We start from the raw sequence: 16,191 nt of genomic DNA on the forward strand, positions 1-16,191 counted from the left end.
CACAGATAAATACATACTTAGATTTTGTCTCTGCTGTGACAAAAAGAAAAACAAGAAGAAAAAACAGAATGTTTTGACATGAGTCATGTTAGAGCTGCAAAGCTCAATGTGTCATGACGACGGTAGGTTGGCCCATATAACCAACCTGGGGCGCCATCATCATAGGAGCCGGCATCATAGGAGCCGTCATCACAGGAGCCGTCATCACAGGGGACGTCATCACGGGGGACATCATCATTGTAGCAGGCTGCTGCACGTTGACAGTGTTGACGACAGTGGGAAGTTTTTTGAGGTATTTCAACTCTCGATGCATCTGACACCAGGAGCACCACTCACAGAAACAGGAAATGGTGATGTCCCGACAGAGAGAGCCCTGCAGAGATCCAAAGTATTAATAAGTACAGTTGTAGATTCAACAACTTTTCTCCAACATGCCCCATGAAATTCAGTATACATCAGCTTTACACGTGTCCTACCTTGATGTCATATCTGTTTCGCAGGGCAGCCCTCACAGAAAGGGCTGCTGGAGGGACACACAGAGGTAACCCACAGGCTGCTGTTATAGCAGGGGTGCATATATCACATAATGGGAGACAATGGTGCTCTCCTAATTTTGCTGAAACCGTGCAGGCGAGGCAAGGGCAGCACCAGAAACCATAGCAGCCTGAAAAACACCAACAGAGTGGTAAAGTCCTCTTTTGTGATTTGTTTTTACTAAATTAAGTGATACAACTGAGAAAAATGAGCCAAAAGGGGATTTGACTGCACAGACAGAATCCACTGTATTCCCACCGAGGTCAAGACTTCCCCTAAGAGCAAGCCAACATTGAGTACTCAAGGGTGAAGGTAGCACACATACAGATCATCAGGACAACGTTGACTCATCTCAGTTTTACCAATAACAGGATGTATTTATCTCAGCTGTCTGGCCTAGTGCAGACTGAAATGTCAGCACGTTTTGAGTTTTATTGTAAGGGACAATAAAGGCAACTTTACATTTTGAACAAAAAACGTTGTGATAGAAAGACAGAAAGTTGTGGTATTGGTTCTTACAAGTGCTGGTATCTGTAAAGCAGTCAAAGAGATCAGTGCTCCATAAGTTCTCCTCTTCCTCAGCCATTGGTTGTTGAACAAATGTAACCACAAGTAGGTAACAATGAACCTGTTAAAACAAAAATCAGAGCGTAGCAAAATTCAGAAACTCAGACGATGCAAACTTCCCCATGTCATGCTCCAAGAGGTTTCTGTCTATTTTAATGTTTTACCATCAATTCATAATGACAGTTGCTTTAGAATGAATGTAAAATACATTAATGTCACTGTCCATGAAGTCCATAAGATGCACTATTTGCCCTGTAGGTACATCATATACCTGGCTTGAAATGATAAACTAAGAGAATTTAGTGCTGCTAATTTGCAAATTAAAATGAAAGAGACTTTGACAGAAAATTACAGTGTAATTGAAAAAAAAAACGTACTGCTAAAAAAATGTTGCTCTCTTCTTCTCATAAATTAGATTTTACAGGACATAAGGCTGTAAAATGTCTCATTAACAAATGTAAAAGGTCTCACCTGATGGAGCTGGACACTTTCCTGGTGAGCGTGAAGCTGCAAATTAACGAGAGCATTTATACTCGGCTTAGGAGTGGCATCTTCTGCAAGCCTGACCAATAAACACGAAGATGCTGCAAAACCTGAATCTATCGGAAGAAGGAAATGAAATGAGATTGAAACTTGAATAAATAGCGTATCTGTGGCATTTTAATTACTTGCAAACACACAAGAGAACTAACAGGAACATAACCGGTGGAAAAAAGGAAGCTTTTCCTTTTTGGATGCCTTTGATTACAGGACAGTTATCATCATTTCATTCTTTTTCCACTGGTCAAACAGGAGAAACTGAAAAAAACAGAATTAGACTTACTCACTCATATGAAACAGTAATGAATTGGCAGCTCAGCAGTGGCTGCAGGGTGTTTCCCAGGGTTTATCTCCTGATGACAAGGACTTGACCAAAACCAAGTCAGCAGATTAGGACAATAGCATCCATCAGCCTACAAGGGTTTGGTCTGTGTGACCCGGTTTCTGACATTCGATGACAGTTGAGGCCTTGTAAACACAAAACATGGCTCTGAATATCTCAAGACCTCTGCTGCTGACAACCAGTGTTGTGCAGTAAGAGTCAGTATAAGAGCAACATGTAGGCCACTTGATGTTAAGATAGAATATAACAAATATGTTTTCAACCTGTTCACTCACCTTTTAATCAGGGTTTTCATTGATAAAATGCAATTTATCTAATAAACTTTGGCGAACGTATTACAATCCTAATTAGGTACATGGCACTTGAGTTTGGCCAATAAGATTTCAGCGAATAATTCATGTCACCAGCGTGGTGGAGAGGAGGATGACTGTAATGTTGCAGTTCAGCAAAAGCAAAAGGCTAAAAGAGGTCACCATGTTGACCTGAAGACATGTAGCAGCAGCTGGTGGAACTGTGGAGGCAGCACCACCGTGTGTCTGACGACTGTGCATCGCACTCTTCTTTGTCATTGCAGAAATACTTTTCAGACACTGCAGCAGAACCTATACAACAGAACAAATACAAAATTCGCTGTCGTGTGGTAAGTCAGAGTTTAGACATTTGAGAGAGTTTTGCAACCGAATTAATGTTATGATTCAAAGCTTGAGCAATATAATGCAACTACAAAGTGTGGGTCTCTGCTACAACTTGCTAATAATGCAGCAAAGTAAAAAAAAGATTGTCTTCTACAAGAAAGCAAGATAAAGTCACGTTGAGAGGAGAATTTGTTTGTTTGATAAGTAGTGGGTGCTTTGGTCTACATTTTGATCAAGACTCTGCTGCCATCTTTTGGCTTCCCTTGTTACTGCAGAATATGCTGGGACAGAGTAACCAGTAACTCCCGACTCCACCTCTCTCCTCTGTTTGTGTTGGAGATGGGTTTCATGTTGTCTTATCCAATAGCAAACGCTTCTAGGTTTTTGGAGCATTAGTTTGAGTGTTTTGACATCATAATTTCAAGAATTAGGAATTTGTGATCATCACTTTTCGCCATCATTTATTGACCCGACAATTACTCAAGAAAACCTGAATAGATTATCGCTCACTGTTTCCTGCAGCCCTGAAGAGTTGTGCTGCATCAACATCCACATTCATCAAATACATTTCACAGTTTGATGTTATTCACGTATTTCAAATTCAAATTCATTTTTTATGTATTGACTGTGAGCAAAAATAGCAACAACAAAAAAAAAAGAAATTCAGAGATGGGACTCATTTTACTTTTATATTTCAATAATGATGAATCTCTTTATTATCAATACTTAGCTGTGAAGTTACAAAGATGTAGAGATGGGATTAGTTTAAAAGGGATTAGTGGATGGCCTCTTGATCAAGAAACCAAAACTGTTCTCACATACACAATGTGATATTGTTCCATTTTTTCTGGTCTATAACATACCAGAAATGTAAAACAATGCAGAATTGGTTGGAAACTGTTGTTTTTCTGGATACAATCTGTGGTAACTGTATTGACTGTGTGTAAGAGAAGGCAGATTTGTACATGAAAACTTACATTATCAAATACTATTGTGATCTTTATAATTCTATTGTGATTTCACCTTTATTAACTCACTGACACTAACCAGAGCATAAGCGGAGCAGCAGTACTAACTTACACAAAGCAATAAAAAAAAAACATGTTTTCTATTATTACCAGAAACCTGAATAGGGTAAACTATATGTTGACTGATAGAGCACAGATATTTCACTGGAATTTTCTGTTGTTCTGCAAACAAAAATAATTTGAAAGTCACACAATCACACAGATCCCACAAATTTAAATCAAATAGTTTCATATGGAACATGAATGGAAAATATTGTGCAGCGGTTGCAGTTCAAAGTAGGAAAGAGCACACACATATATGGAGAGCGAATATAAACAAAATATAAAAGTAATGTGTTTATTTTATCATTTTCAGATAACTGAACTGCACAAAATCTAATTTCTTCCACGAGGAAGAACGGCACAATTAGAGGCCACAAAACTCAGTGTGGAGCCATCATAATTCCCTGCTGGATCACAACCCCAGGGACGGGCGCGTTCAAAGGACCAGGCTGCATGTTGACGATGATAGTGGTCTTTGCCTTGCGAGCTTTTAACTCACGATGCATCTGACACCAGGAGCACCACCCACAGAAACAGGAAGCCAAGATGTCCTTACAGATAGAACCCTGTGGAGAACCGGAGAAGTAGTTATTCTCATGCTCCTCATTTATAAACCTCCATTTCAGTCCAGTTATATTGATGTTTCCTGAACCTCAAGGTGTGTATTCTTTAAATTCAAGTACATGAAGCTCTTTTTGTCTTTTTATTTTCAGATGTGATAGAAGAAATCAGTGCTCGTCACTTTTACAAGTTGTTACCTTGATACCATATCTGTTTCGAATGCCAATCCTCAGACCTAAAGCTGCAGGAGGAGCAAACAGAGGAATTCCAAAGTATGTTAGTATGGCAGGGCTGCACATGTCACACAGTGGGAGACAAGTGTTCTCTTCAAATCTTCCTGAAACTGTGCAGGCGAGGCAAGGGCAGCACCAGAAACCATAGCAGCCTGGAAGAAAAGCAGATTTAAGTTCTAATAGTTGTAATACACAGTATAGTCTAAGTGGATTCATAGGACTGAAGGAGGACGGTGCTGGTGCTCATTCTTACAAGTACTTGCGTCCTCAAAACAGTCGAAGAGGCCAGAGTCCCAGTTTTTCGGCGGTTCCGCCATTTAGCTGTTGAGCTTTACCAAAGGTAGAGAGCAATTAACCTGTAAACTGAAAATAAATCAGTTTAATACCATAGTAAAAAAAAACAGAAATGTAATTTTTACAGCACATGTTCATCTTTAAGTGTCTATGATTTCAGATTTTGGACCATTATGTGGTGTTTATTAGAACCAGTCATGCAATATGTAAAAATGATCAAAACTGAACCTGACATAAACACAAATTTCTTTGTAATATTCTATCAATAAAATACAGATAGAACGCTTTCATTTGGCTTTTATATTTCAGTATTGCTGAATTTGTTTATTACCAATACTTGGTTAGCTGTGAAGTTGCACTGAGTGCCAACAATACCCAAGATTAACCAAGATGCATCTGCTTTTCCAGCAACGTTTGTATGATTTATGGCTATTTCACAAACAAAGTGACAAAATTTCATAATAAAGATATCTAATTTCCAATTAGCAAACCTAGAAATAACATATTCATCCTTAAGGGTTGATGATCTGATTATAGTTTGGAATATCATGTGGTTTTAACCCCCATGCATAGAGGTCACTCCAGCGTACAGGTATTCAAAAGCTGTTTTCTTGTACAGCCACTACAGTGGGAGTTATTGCATCATCTCATAGACTGTTACCCGGCAGTGCTGCCAACTTGGCGACTTCCTCACTAAATCTGGCAATTTTCCAAATCCTCTTGGTACCTTTTTTTGTCAAAAGCTACTAGCGACAAATCTGGCGACTTTTTCTGGTGTTATTGGAGACTTTTCTAGTGTTTTGGAGACTCTGACGTATTGTTCTGCAGTTACTGTCCTCAATGAGCATCGGCCAGTAGCCAGCCATTGCAAGAGAAATAAAAGTGAAACTATGACTGGCAGACAGTCAGAAACAATAAATTGCTAATTTTCATTGTCTTGATGTCAGTATTGATCTTATATTGGGACGAAATTATGATTAATCACATGTCCGCTAAATTGTACATCATGCATCACTAGCTATATTTCAACTACAATTCATAGGCTACAATTAGTCTATTACTGCTGCTGTTCTTGAAAATACTTAATCTGCAGTAACTTGTTTTGAAGTTTTTTGTATATCTTTATATTTTGTATATATATTCACATCACATTTCACATTTCAACACACTTCATTATATCATTTTATTCAATTGTTCGTTAAATACATATTTCTATAAAAATGCATGCTGTCCACCTGAGTAGACATGTAAATATATCTTTATAAAATATGGACTGAAAAAAATAAAGTTCAAACCTTGTTTTTCATGCCTAAAGATGAATAAAAACAGTGTTAAGTAAAAAAAAAAATATTATTATAATAATTTATGCATGAAAGGGTGAATTTGAATATCAATGAGAAAAATCTTTGAATTCACCTGTCATGTACTGTGTATAGACAATTAATTTGATCTAATTTCTTATTAGCAGACTTACCTGATGAAGCTCAGTGCCTTGCCACCTCAAAAAGCTGTGGAAGATTGTGCCTTGTATGAAAAGTGACACCTCATGTTGAGTAAGTGAGCAGAAACAATGCTGCAGAACCTGAAACTGAGGGTGAAGGTTGCTGTGCCCAACTATCCATTGTGTTTTTATGATTATAGGCGTGTCAAACCACTACTTATTACTGCGTTTCTGTTTCTCCTAACACGCACACATAAACAACTAATTCCCAGCGGATGCTATAACAGTACATGATTTTTTGTTACTTACAAGTCTTTGTTATTGCCTTGCATTTAGCAGTGTTTGACACTAGTGGGATTTCTGCAATTCCTTGTTTCATTGAATCAATGCTTCGATTTCATGTGTTTCATAGCCACTACACAGTATGTACACATATAGAGTACAGTATACTGTATAGTCCTGTCAGCTCAAACATTCCTCAGGTAGCTGCTTCACAGACATGTCATTTCTCATTATTTCCCTTTCAGATTCAATGATAACAAATATAGTCCAGAGTGGAGTACGTAGTCTGTACAGAGAAATCGCCACATCGAAGCACATCTCCGATGCTTTAGTGCACTGTAGAGCCGCTACCTTCTTAAATCTGAAGTAACTGGGTTTTTGGGCCACTTGAGCACAACATTTACACATGATCGACTTGTAAGCTTACATATTAGCAAACAGTTGCAGCATTATTAGTCATTTAGTGTCACCACCGGATGGATATAAGTCTTCTAGCTCTTAGTTTTTGTTTCTCTACCAACTCTGGGGGGAAATATTGGACTAAATGTTCCACTGCATACAGTGGCTAGTTTCTAACTGTAGCTGTCTGTATCTGCAGCTGCTGGATGTAGCTGAAAAACAGCACTGAGTGGTAAGGGTGCATGAAAACAGTAATGTTGCAGCCAGACAGCCACACAATGAGCTGAGATTCACTATATAGCTCCATAAAGTGTGCAGCTGCAGATTTGGCCTGTAAGTTCATCACGAAACTCACATTGTCACATATTTTTGTTTTTCTGTTTATGTTCTTTTGTCTTACAGGTTACGATCTTACGATAAAATGTTTGGGTGTGGACTCCAGGGTTGTAACAGTACATAGAGAGAGAAGTTTCACCGGAGTCAAATTCCTTGTTTGCTTGTACAAACTTGGCCGATAAAGGTGATTCTGATTCTGACCTATGATGGTGCCGTGCTCTTGGTTGAGTGCATCCTTCAGTGTGAGGCTCACACTCATACAAAAGCAAACCTAATCCTGATCTTTTACAGCTCAAGTGCATTGTCTAAATGTACTTGTCTAAATACTTGTTTCATATGATCTTTACTCATGTTACCTTGTGTCCATCACCCTAAATCATATATCATATACTGCTGTAATTTAAGGTGTTTTATATAATAAAACATGTGCTCATGCAAGCCTCTACTCTTCTGTTAAAGATGACAATAGCATAGAAATCCTTAAATTAAATAGCAAAAGGCTACTATGTGGGATTATATTTGTTCTAGTTCAGGTGGATTACCAACACACAGAAACGAGCAAATGGCACAGAAAAAAAAAAAAAGTGTCCCGCATGGGAATAACATTTTGTCATAACACAGTTAAATTTCATCCGGCACAGTTGGACGGCCTCTATTTGGTGTCAATAGTAGCACCGGGGGTAAATCTCAGAAAACCAGAGGGGATAAACATTCCCAGAGGAGGTGTTGTGAAGGTGTTCATGTGGAAGGAATCCTTTCATGTCAGTAAAAAAGTATGGCAGCTTTAACATTTACAGTGAAGGCATCGCATAAAAAAAGAACATAATTCAGACCTATGTCTCCCCTCCTGGGCACAGACATGAGGAGCGGGATCAGTATGTCAATCAAGCAGTGTCACAGTGTCTTCACTGATACTGCCACAGGGGGCAGCCAAAATTAGAAACTTTAATGATGATCTCCATAGATGTTTCACGCAGTTCCTTTTATATTTTAAATTTAACGTTTCCTCTTTTGGTGTTTTGATTTTAGAGATGAAGAGCACTCAAATCTGTGTCTAACACCAAAGTCTCCCATAGGTGTTTGGTTTTGAGGCCAAAGCTTATTCACACTTGTCAAACCTTGACCTTGACCAGTGAGTTTTGAGGCCCTGAATCGAAATACTCGTGTTTTTCTTGTCATTTGTTTCTTTAGATCATGACCATAGATAACATAAGGAGTGATTCAAAAACTGTTTTAAAGTTCTTAAAGGTGTTTTATTTAATCTTGTTTGCACTGTAAACAGAGCCTTTCAAAAACCAGGACTACCTTAGTGGTGTATTTCCCCATCTGCTGTTCATCAGTGGTAGACCATTAAAAACAATCCCACTGATTTAAATACTAAGAAGCAGAAATAACTACTTGTGTTGGAAACGACTACTTTGAGGACTGATTTCTCTGAATAGCAGTCATTTAAATAGCTAGTGTGAAAGAGCCAACGAGGCATCCTGACCATTGTCATTATTAATACATCTAAACAGTCTCTCAAAACAAACACACTCAAAGATTTTAACACATTTTCCAGTAAACAAATAAGCTTAAAGATGTATCCTTGTGCTGTAACACTGTATCTATAGGTTGCTCTGAACATCCAGTTTTTTGGTAATAGAAGATAATGGAGGACTCACAGCTTAATTACAGCGCACCTCTGTTCATTTTTATCTGTGAAATGTGGTCCAGAAGTTCATTAATTACTGCCTGTCTATCTATTGAAGTCACATATTTGCTTCATGTGAGGGAGAAAGACTTTGCCATCGGTCTCTTCTTAGCCATTTGTTTAGGCACCACAGTTTCCAGTAGCCTCCTGACTAGGTCCAGTCTACCCGTCTTGATCAAAGCCCTGGATAACTCTGTGACCTCTGCTGTGTGAGTCCTGTAAAGCCACCTCAGCTCGGCCTTCACAAAGTCCCCAGGGTACCTCTCCTCTGCCTTTTGCACCCACCGCTCCAGTTGGGTGATGGCAGGGCTGGGGTCAGGGCCCCCCTGCATGAACAGAGACAGGAGGGCCTGCAGGAGGCAGCGCAGCGCTGTGGTGTCTGTGCTTCCCGGTCTCTCTAACTCCACGGCCTGTATGAAGCACTCTGCGGCGTTCTGCTCCTCACCCTTCAGCAGGAGGCAGCGTCCCCTGAGCATGTGGAGATCGGGTAAGCTGTCACCCAGCTCAAACTGCAGGGCAAGGGACAGACTCACCAGCGCACTGTTCACTGCACCCTCATCCACCAAAAGACTCTCCTGGAGTGCATCCACACCCATGTAGTAGTACACCTAAAGGGGAAGACGTGAATCTGAAAACCCTGTTGCTGTAGAAAACCCATGGATATTGCTCATTAGTAGTTTGTGTTTTTACCTGCGCCATCTCTAGGTGAGTACGCAGACATGGACGGACAGTCAGGACCTTGTCCAAGTCTTTTCTGGTCTCAGTTAGCCTTTGTCGGTCAGGGATTCCAGCGTGACCATGTTTCGCCTTCTCCAAATCCCTGATGTAGAGCTTCATATTGATCTAAAAGGACAATCACTATGAATATTTGTACTATACCACATTAACTATACCATACTATATCATAGTAACATCTTATTTTATCAAATGTACAGAAATGATTACTTTATGCAACTAAACTCAGTGCACAGTTGCACGAATATGTGAATTCTGTCCATCTTTCATCCAGTTTAATCCTCAAGCATTAAAGGCATTTCACATGGTAAGTATTGATATGATTCACTTGGACAGGTGTACCTTTGCGCGGGTGCAGTAGGCCTGCCAGTTGATCTCTGGATCGGGGAGCACGTTTAGGGCCATGTTGCAGATCCCTGTGGCCATCTCATGTTTGCCCAGCAGAAAGAAGACCTTTGCCAGAAGGTTCAGGGTGAATGCATCATCACTGGCCAAGTTTATGGCCTGAGGACACAGACAGTGATACTGTTATTGAGAAAATATATAAAGAAGTAGCTGTAACGTTCTTCTGTAAAGTATGACTGAACCAGCAGTGACACAATTTGTTGGTGGTGGGAGACATAATGCAGCACAGGTTAGTTAAAAGATGTTAAAAATTAAAAGCTACATGAGCGTGGGTGCAACAGAGGTGGCAACATTCCCAAACTAAATAAAGAAAAGGGACTATGCATGTCATTGGTAGAAACTGTATGATGTATAATATAGAGACTGATAAAGCTCATTTATTTAAAAGGATTATATGAATTTATATATACAAGAGACATTTCTACTTGGTCTAGAGAGTGATGTGTGGGTAATGAAGTTTTTGTGCTGCTGAACTAAATTAATGAAATGACACAATGTTGTGTGCATAACATATACATAGCCTCTATGACATATAGATAGATAGATACTTTAACAATCCTTTACAGGAAATTATAGTAGTAAGTTAAAGTTAAAAATACGATAAATAAGTACTAAAAAATTGCAAGCAGATATAAAAATGCAAAACAGTCATAACACCACACAGTTAAAATACAATAAATAGATAAAAAGAGGTGCAAAGTTATTTTTTTCCATTATAAAACCTTATAGCAGCTGGTAAAAAAGACTTCCTGTATCTCTCAGAATTGCACCTTGGTGCAATCAGTCTCTGTCTGAAGGCGCTGCCATTGATCATATATGAAACAGAGATATGAAAGTCTTATTTTTTGTGGTTTTCTTTTTTCCTAGTTTGTCTGATGCTTGGTGAGAGATCTATACTATGTGTGGGTTAACCTACAGTTCCATAGCAGGATAGAGGCTCAGAGGCTGAGAAGCCACAGTCATGTATAGACATGGGCACAGTGGTGAACTCTTCCTTCCTCTCCAACATGATGCCGACGTAACACCAGGCAAGAGCTGAGGAGAGAGATCACAGACAGAATCTACTTCAACCACTTGTTGTTTGTCTCCCTCGAGACTGAAGACACAGTTGTAGCTACTGTACGTAACAACACCTGAAATCAGATTATTTAATGATTTTATTAGTAAAACCAAATATCACCTATGGAACTGCACTGCACATTTAACACGATGCCCTTGGATGGAAAACAGAGCAGATGTAATCATTACCTTTGTGTTGTGTTTTCTCAGATTCTAGCGTTTCTTTGAGAAGCTTCAGTCCTTTATTGTAGTGAGAGAGTCTGGAGTACTCAGAGTCCTCTTTGGTCTTTACTATGTCATCCAGTCTGCAGGGAGAAAACGGACTTAGCACAAAGTAATGTTCACACATTATGTGGTGCACTGGTAATCGTTTGATTCAAGTCTTCTACCTTATATAGACGGTTGCCATTTTAAAATACCAGCTTCGTTTTTCCTCTTTTGGAATCTGAAAAAAAAAACCCAATATTCTTTAGGTCAGAATATTAACTATTTAAATTTTCACATCCTTGCACAGTAATATTATTTAGTTCCTATTCCACAGAAATGAACATAGGGAGGAGGTAAGTTTCATCTTAATAAATATCAATAAATCATCTGAGCATAGCCACGTCCTCTAAGTTCAGTAAAAGTTTGCAGGTGAAATGTGAAACACTGCATGGTTGAAATACCAACCAATAAAATGCTGGAAGTTTATGAGTCTCAGAATAATGCATTCTTTTATTCTTCTTATTCTGTTCCCATCTCACCAGCTGACCCCCATAGTCCAGGGCTCTGTTGTAAAGTGTCAGCGCTGCCGTCAGTCTCTCTCTCAGGTCGTCCTCACTGTCCAGCTCCACGTCGTAGGGATACACGTAGGCCTGCTCAGCCAGGCAGCGAGCCGCCAGGAGCCTGGCCTCTTCCTGAGACGCCTCTCCTGCATTTAAGCCCATAAGGTGGGACACTTTCTCCACACACTCCGCCCCATCCAGATCTCTGCCCAGCTTGTCATATACGTAGCCCAGGTTGGCCCAGGCATTGAGGTTACCAGGGTCTTCTTTACAAATGCTTCTGAGAGGCCAAGATACACAGAGACAGTGGCGTTAAGAGGAGATCCCCCACAAAGGTCTTCTATTACTTTTTAAAAAGTGTCACAGCAGCAAAAATGAAGTATATAATAAGACTTATAGTCTAGATAAAAGCAGATAAAACTAAGATATTTGATTAAAGCTAAAATGGTTTCCCATACTATATAATTTATGAGCATCTATAGAACATGACGCATTAGAATAGAAAAGGAGTATACCATATATATTCCTATACCATCGACTTTACAAAAAAATTAAGGAGAATGTGCATAGGTATATGCAATTACTTTGCAATAATTACTACAAAAATGACATTATTATGAGTATAATTGGGTTGTAGGTTAAGTCATGTATGTACAGAGAGAGAGAAAGGGTTATAAACATGTGTTACTCTTTGTGGAACAACTCATATTTTCATTGATCATGCTTGGTTTTTTTAGATCTTTTTAATGTAAACAGTATGTTACAGTACAGTTATGACACGGCCATCCACAGGTTGTCAGCTACTGTGCAAGATTACTGTGAATTTATGACGCAAAGATTGATTTTATATTGTCGTCTGTAAAAGGTCAGGCTGTGCTTTGTGCTACCTTTCCAAAAACTGCAAACGCATTCAGTGGTTCTTGGTTAGATCACAGAGATTACATATGTGTAGTCAGACACATTTCAACCTGTGTGGTGCTTTTGTTGTTAGTTAATATTGATGAGTATTCTGCCTTTAAAAAACAACATGACAGCGTTTCATCACCTGAATACTTCCTCAGCCGAGTCCAGCTGTTCGAGGTGAAAAGCCAGCAGACCCAGCAGATTTCGGACGCCGTACTGTAGATATCCGGATTCAGCCTCTAGCTCGCCTCGTAGGCTCTCCTGTTTTAGGTAAGTGTCCCTGAGTCTCAGCTTCACAGGCCCAGCAGGATCACAGTTGAGGTTGAGGTCCAGGTGGAAGTGGCCGGGGATGTAGTACATGTCCTCCATGAGAGACTCAATGTCCTGTGTGTTTGCTGTCTCCATGGCCCCCTGCTCCTCCTCCTCTACCTGCTATCTAAGTCAGCAAACTTGAAGAAATACAACAAAAAATGCTGCTTTTTATATATCTTGATGTAAGACTCTTCAAAAGAAAATACCTCGTCCTGCTCAGCCGACAGCTGAACCTACTGCAGCATGGGGGCAGACAGGTTGAACAGGTTAGGCTTGGGAGTGACCGGGGAGTGGAATAGCATTGAGGGAAGACTGAATAACTATGGATACATATTTTTCCACATTCTTTTTTGTAATAAATCTTATGACTGTCATCTATAAAAGCTCAGTCATCATCACTGTGTACTTTTTTTCTAAAATGAAAAAAACAACAAAAAACTTCAAAATTATGTTGGTTTTTGTCTGTTGACTCTTTAACAAAAGGCACCAAATGACATTCTTCAAAGTCCAAAGTCCAATCTGACAAGGTGATATTAAATATGTCCTCGGTTTCATAGAAATGGTTTTGACGCCCGGTTTTGGAGAATGTTTCAAGAAGTCCCTTTAGCCCTGCCTGTGTCAGCTGTCAACAGAAGAATGTAAACCGTCAGGATCAGTGTGACAGAAACTCAAAAAAAATGTATTAGCTGTATTATGAACTGTTTACAGGATGTGCAAACCCCTGGAGGAGATATGCAGATACTCTGTGATGAGTTCAACAAAAGCAAACATCGACTGTTATGCTGCAGGTGACGATGATATCTTAGAAGATCAGATACACACAAGAAGAGCTTATTTGTGTTTCTGAATGCTTTCGCATACAAATCCTAACTCTTCCACCAGAGGGTAAACTTGTGTTATGGATAAACCAGACTGACAACAGTAAGGGTGTTTAGTGATGTAAACCCACTATTCACATGCAGTGTCTCAAAGGGCTTTAAAGAGCCGCATCAAAAGTGGTTCCCAAGCAAATGCAAGTTCTCTACAAAGACAGGAATAAATTCCACAAAGCCTCGGCCCCTGGAGGAGGTGATTCAAGGAGAGATCCTCCTCCGACAGCTGGGTTGCAGTAATAGCCGTAGGTTTGAAAGAATTAATTACAAAAAAGTTCTGTAGAAAGTGAAACTGGAGATAACTAATGTAAAATACATTCAAAGAGGTAAAGCCCAGGAAGTACCTGTTGGTCCTCATAGTCAAGGATTCAATGGATGTATTGTCATTTACATTAAAATGCCACCAGAGGACCCTGGCTGCTCTCCACAGAACAAAGAAGTAGCTTTAATTTATTTCATTTATTTTTGAAATATTTCCCAGTGTCTCAAATGTAAGAGATGGCACTCCTCATTTCAAAATCCATAATTTGAATTTGCAAATCTTTTTAATATTACACCTCTGAACACAGGATGTCCCCTGCTTCAGTGAAAATTCAATTCTCAGTACGTCTACAGGTTTCAGACTTATAATAATTTGCATACTCAGCCATGGTTGGCTTCCAAACTAGTTGTGATATAACAAACTAATGTATTAATCTTGAATTGATATTTAAGGTGAGCACAGAGAAGATGAATGTGTCAAGCTCTTCGTCACGGTCAGGGGAATTGATGGGGGTACGGGCTTGAGGGGCAATGACAGGATGATGTTAGGTTAGTCAAACAGTTGCTCAAAGATGGAGGAGGCCCAGCTTTCAGGAGAAAACAGCAGCTGGAAATGTTGGAAGCAAAGAAGAGTGAATCCTGCACACAGCGCACAGATCAATGAGAGGAGTACTTCTAACACCTAAAATGATCGGATTGGGAAGTGGATCACCTGGAGCAAGTCCACACAAATATGAAAGGAACATAAAAGCCCACACACAAATGCCTCAGTCAGGTATGAACAGTGCTGAACCACCTATGCTGCCCCCGACTACCACAGCGTGTTGCGTAACGTGCATTTACTGCAGATTTGCCTCCTCGTAGGCAGCTTTTTCCATTTGTACCATGTGGGAGTACAGAAATCTGACAATTTTCTCCTCTCGACAACCGTTGCCATGGTGGCCATCATGGATACCAGGCTGATTGCATGGTAACCAAATAATTACAGATAGTTATTTGTGTGGCTGTGCAGCGTCCGAGCCAAAGTCAGAATTTAAACAGCATTTTGCACGTAAATGCTCCAGTTTTGATGATAAAATTTGACATCCCGGCAGCCAAGAGACAAAACAAAGGTATTATGATGAAGATGTCGACCCCTAATAATCCCTGTAGCATTCGTATTACACCCCTGTAAAGTAGGATTAGGATATGTGTCCCACATACTGATAAAGATCCTTTTGTTTTCAAACTAACCCCTTGTTAACCTACTTAATTGTTTCAGTGTCCATCTTCATTTGTGACACAAAAGACAGAATGAAAGTCAGTGATGAGAATGTAAAGGTTAGTAGATTGTGAGCAATATGAATGAGAGCAAATATGGCAACCTCACTGCACCAAAGTTCTCTGAAATCCTTCTCTGCAGAGACATAACATTTACATTGACAGGAGCATAGCTGAGAAATTGGGGGCCCCTCACCAGATGCGACACTCAATACAAAGGGATCATAGGATCAAGGGGAAACCTCACTAATCCAGACTATCCCATTCCTCTAAACTGAGCTCTCCTCTCCTTATTGATAAAGTTATTAATCTTATTGTAACACTAAAGCATTCATCAGAAAGGAGGGAATTAATGATTCACTATGTATAATAAGGGCCCACTTTATGTCCTCCATCTCTTAATGAAGAAAAGTAGCCTCACTCTGGCATCCAGGCTCAGTAGCTATCATGCCATATCAGAAGGAGTGAGACAGCCCTAATCCACTTTACAGTTTGTATCCTGCTTTTAACTTATTGTTATTTAATGCATGTGTCCACCCCCCCACCCCTTACCGCATACTCCTCTTTTATCCCCTATTCTCCTGAGACACACTTGTACATGAAATTAGGGCTTATGGCTGGAAACCCTCTGCCTTTCTAAGCTACTTCATCACTGCTGACTACAAATCTATTTCCATTCTTAGTCAGCT

The 16,191-nt window shown here is 39.7% G+C and overlaps 2 protein-coding genes across 2 annotated transcripts; both read right to left on the reverse strand.

The window, feature by feature from the left end:
* Window positions 1–3,970: 3,970 nt before the first annotated feature.
* Window positions 3,971–6,299, reverse strand: LOC139203122 (cornifelin homolog A-like). The gene is made up of 4 exons (XM_070832790.1): window positions 6,252–6,299; window positions 4,737–4,846; window positions 4,448–4,491; window positions 3,971–4,255 (listed from the first exon to the last, which is right to left on the reverse strand). Exons 2-4 carry the CDS (start codon window positions 4,798–4,800, stop codon window positions 4,070–4,072), a joined length of 294 nt encoding a protein of 97 aa, XP_070688891.1. The 5' UTR covers window positions 4,801–4,846; window positions 6,252–6,299; the 3' UTR covers window positions 3,971–4,069.
* Window positions 6,300–8,999: 2,700 nt separating this feature from the next.
* Window positions 9,000–13,202, reverse strand: ttc22 (tetratricopeptide repeat domain 22). Its single transcript, XM_070832913.1, has 8 exons — window positions 12,940–13,202; window positions 11,874–12,174; window positions 11,517–11,572; window positions 11,317–11,432; window positions 10,985–11,103; window positions 10,006–10,167; window positions 9,619–9,771; window positions 9,000–9,536 (listed from the first exon to the last, which is right to left on the reverse strand). Exons 1-8 carry the CDS (start codon window positions 13,200–13,202, stop codon window positions 9,000–9,002), a joined length of 1,707 nt encoding a protein of 568 aa, XP_070689014.1.
* Between the last annotated feature and the right edge of the window lie 2,989 nt (window positions 13,203–16,191).

This window comes from Pempheris klunzingeri, chromosome 6 (assembly GCF_042242105.1).
Source record: "Pempheris klunzingeri isolate RE-2024b chromosome 6, fPemKlu1.hap1, whole genome shotgun sequence".
Lineage (NCBI taxonomy): Eukaryota > Metazoa > Chordata > Actinopteri > Acropomatiformes > Pempheridae > Pempheris > Pempheris klunzingeri.

Coding starts and splice junctions, on each gene's coding strand:
- LOC139203122 (XM_070832790.1), bottom strand. CDS start 4,800: ATGGCGGAACCGCCGAAAAACTGGGACTCTGGCCTCTTCGACTGTTTT. Junction 4,492..4,736: donor TTTTGAGGACGCAAGTACTT/GTAAGAATGAGC, acceptor CTCCTCCTGCAG/CTTTAGGTCTGAGGATTGGC. Junction 4,256..4,447: donor GAAACAGATATGGTATCAAG/GTAACAACTTGT, acceptor GGTTCTCCACAG/GGTTCTATCTGTAAGGACAT.
- ttc22 (XM_070832913.1), bottom strand. CDS start 13,202: ATGGAGACAGCAAACACACAGGACATTGAGTCTCTCATGGAGGACATG. Junction 12,175..12,939: donor TCGGCTGAGGAAGTATTCAG/GTGATGAAACGC, acceptor TTGGCCTCTCAG/AAGCATTTGTAAAGAAGACC. Junction 11,104..11,316: donor TGAGAAAACACAACACAAAG/GTAATGATTACA, acceptor CTCTCTCCTCAG/CTCTTGCCTGGTGTTACGTC.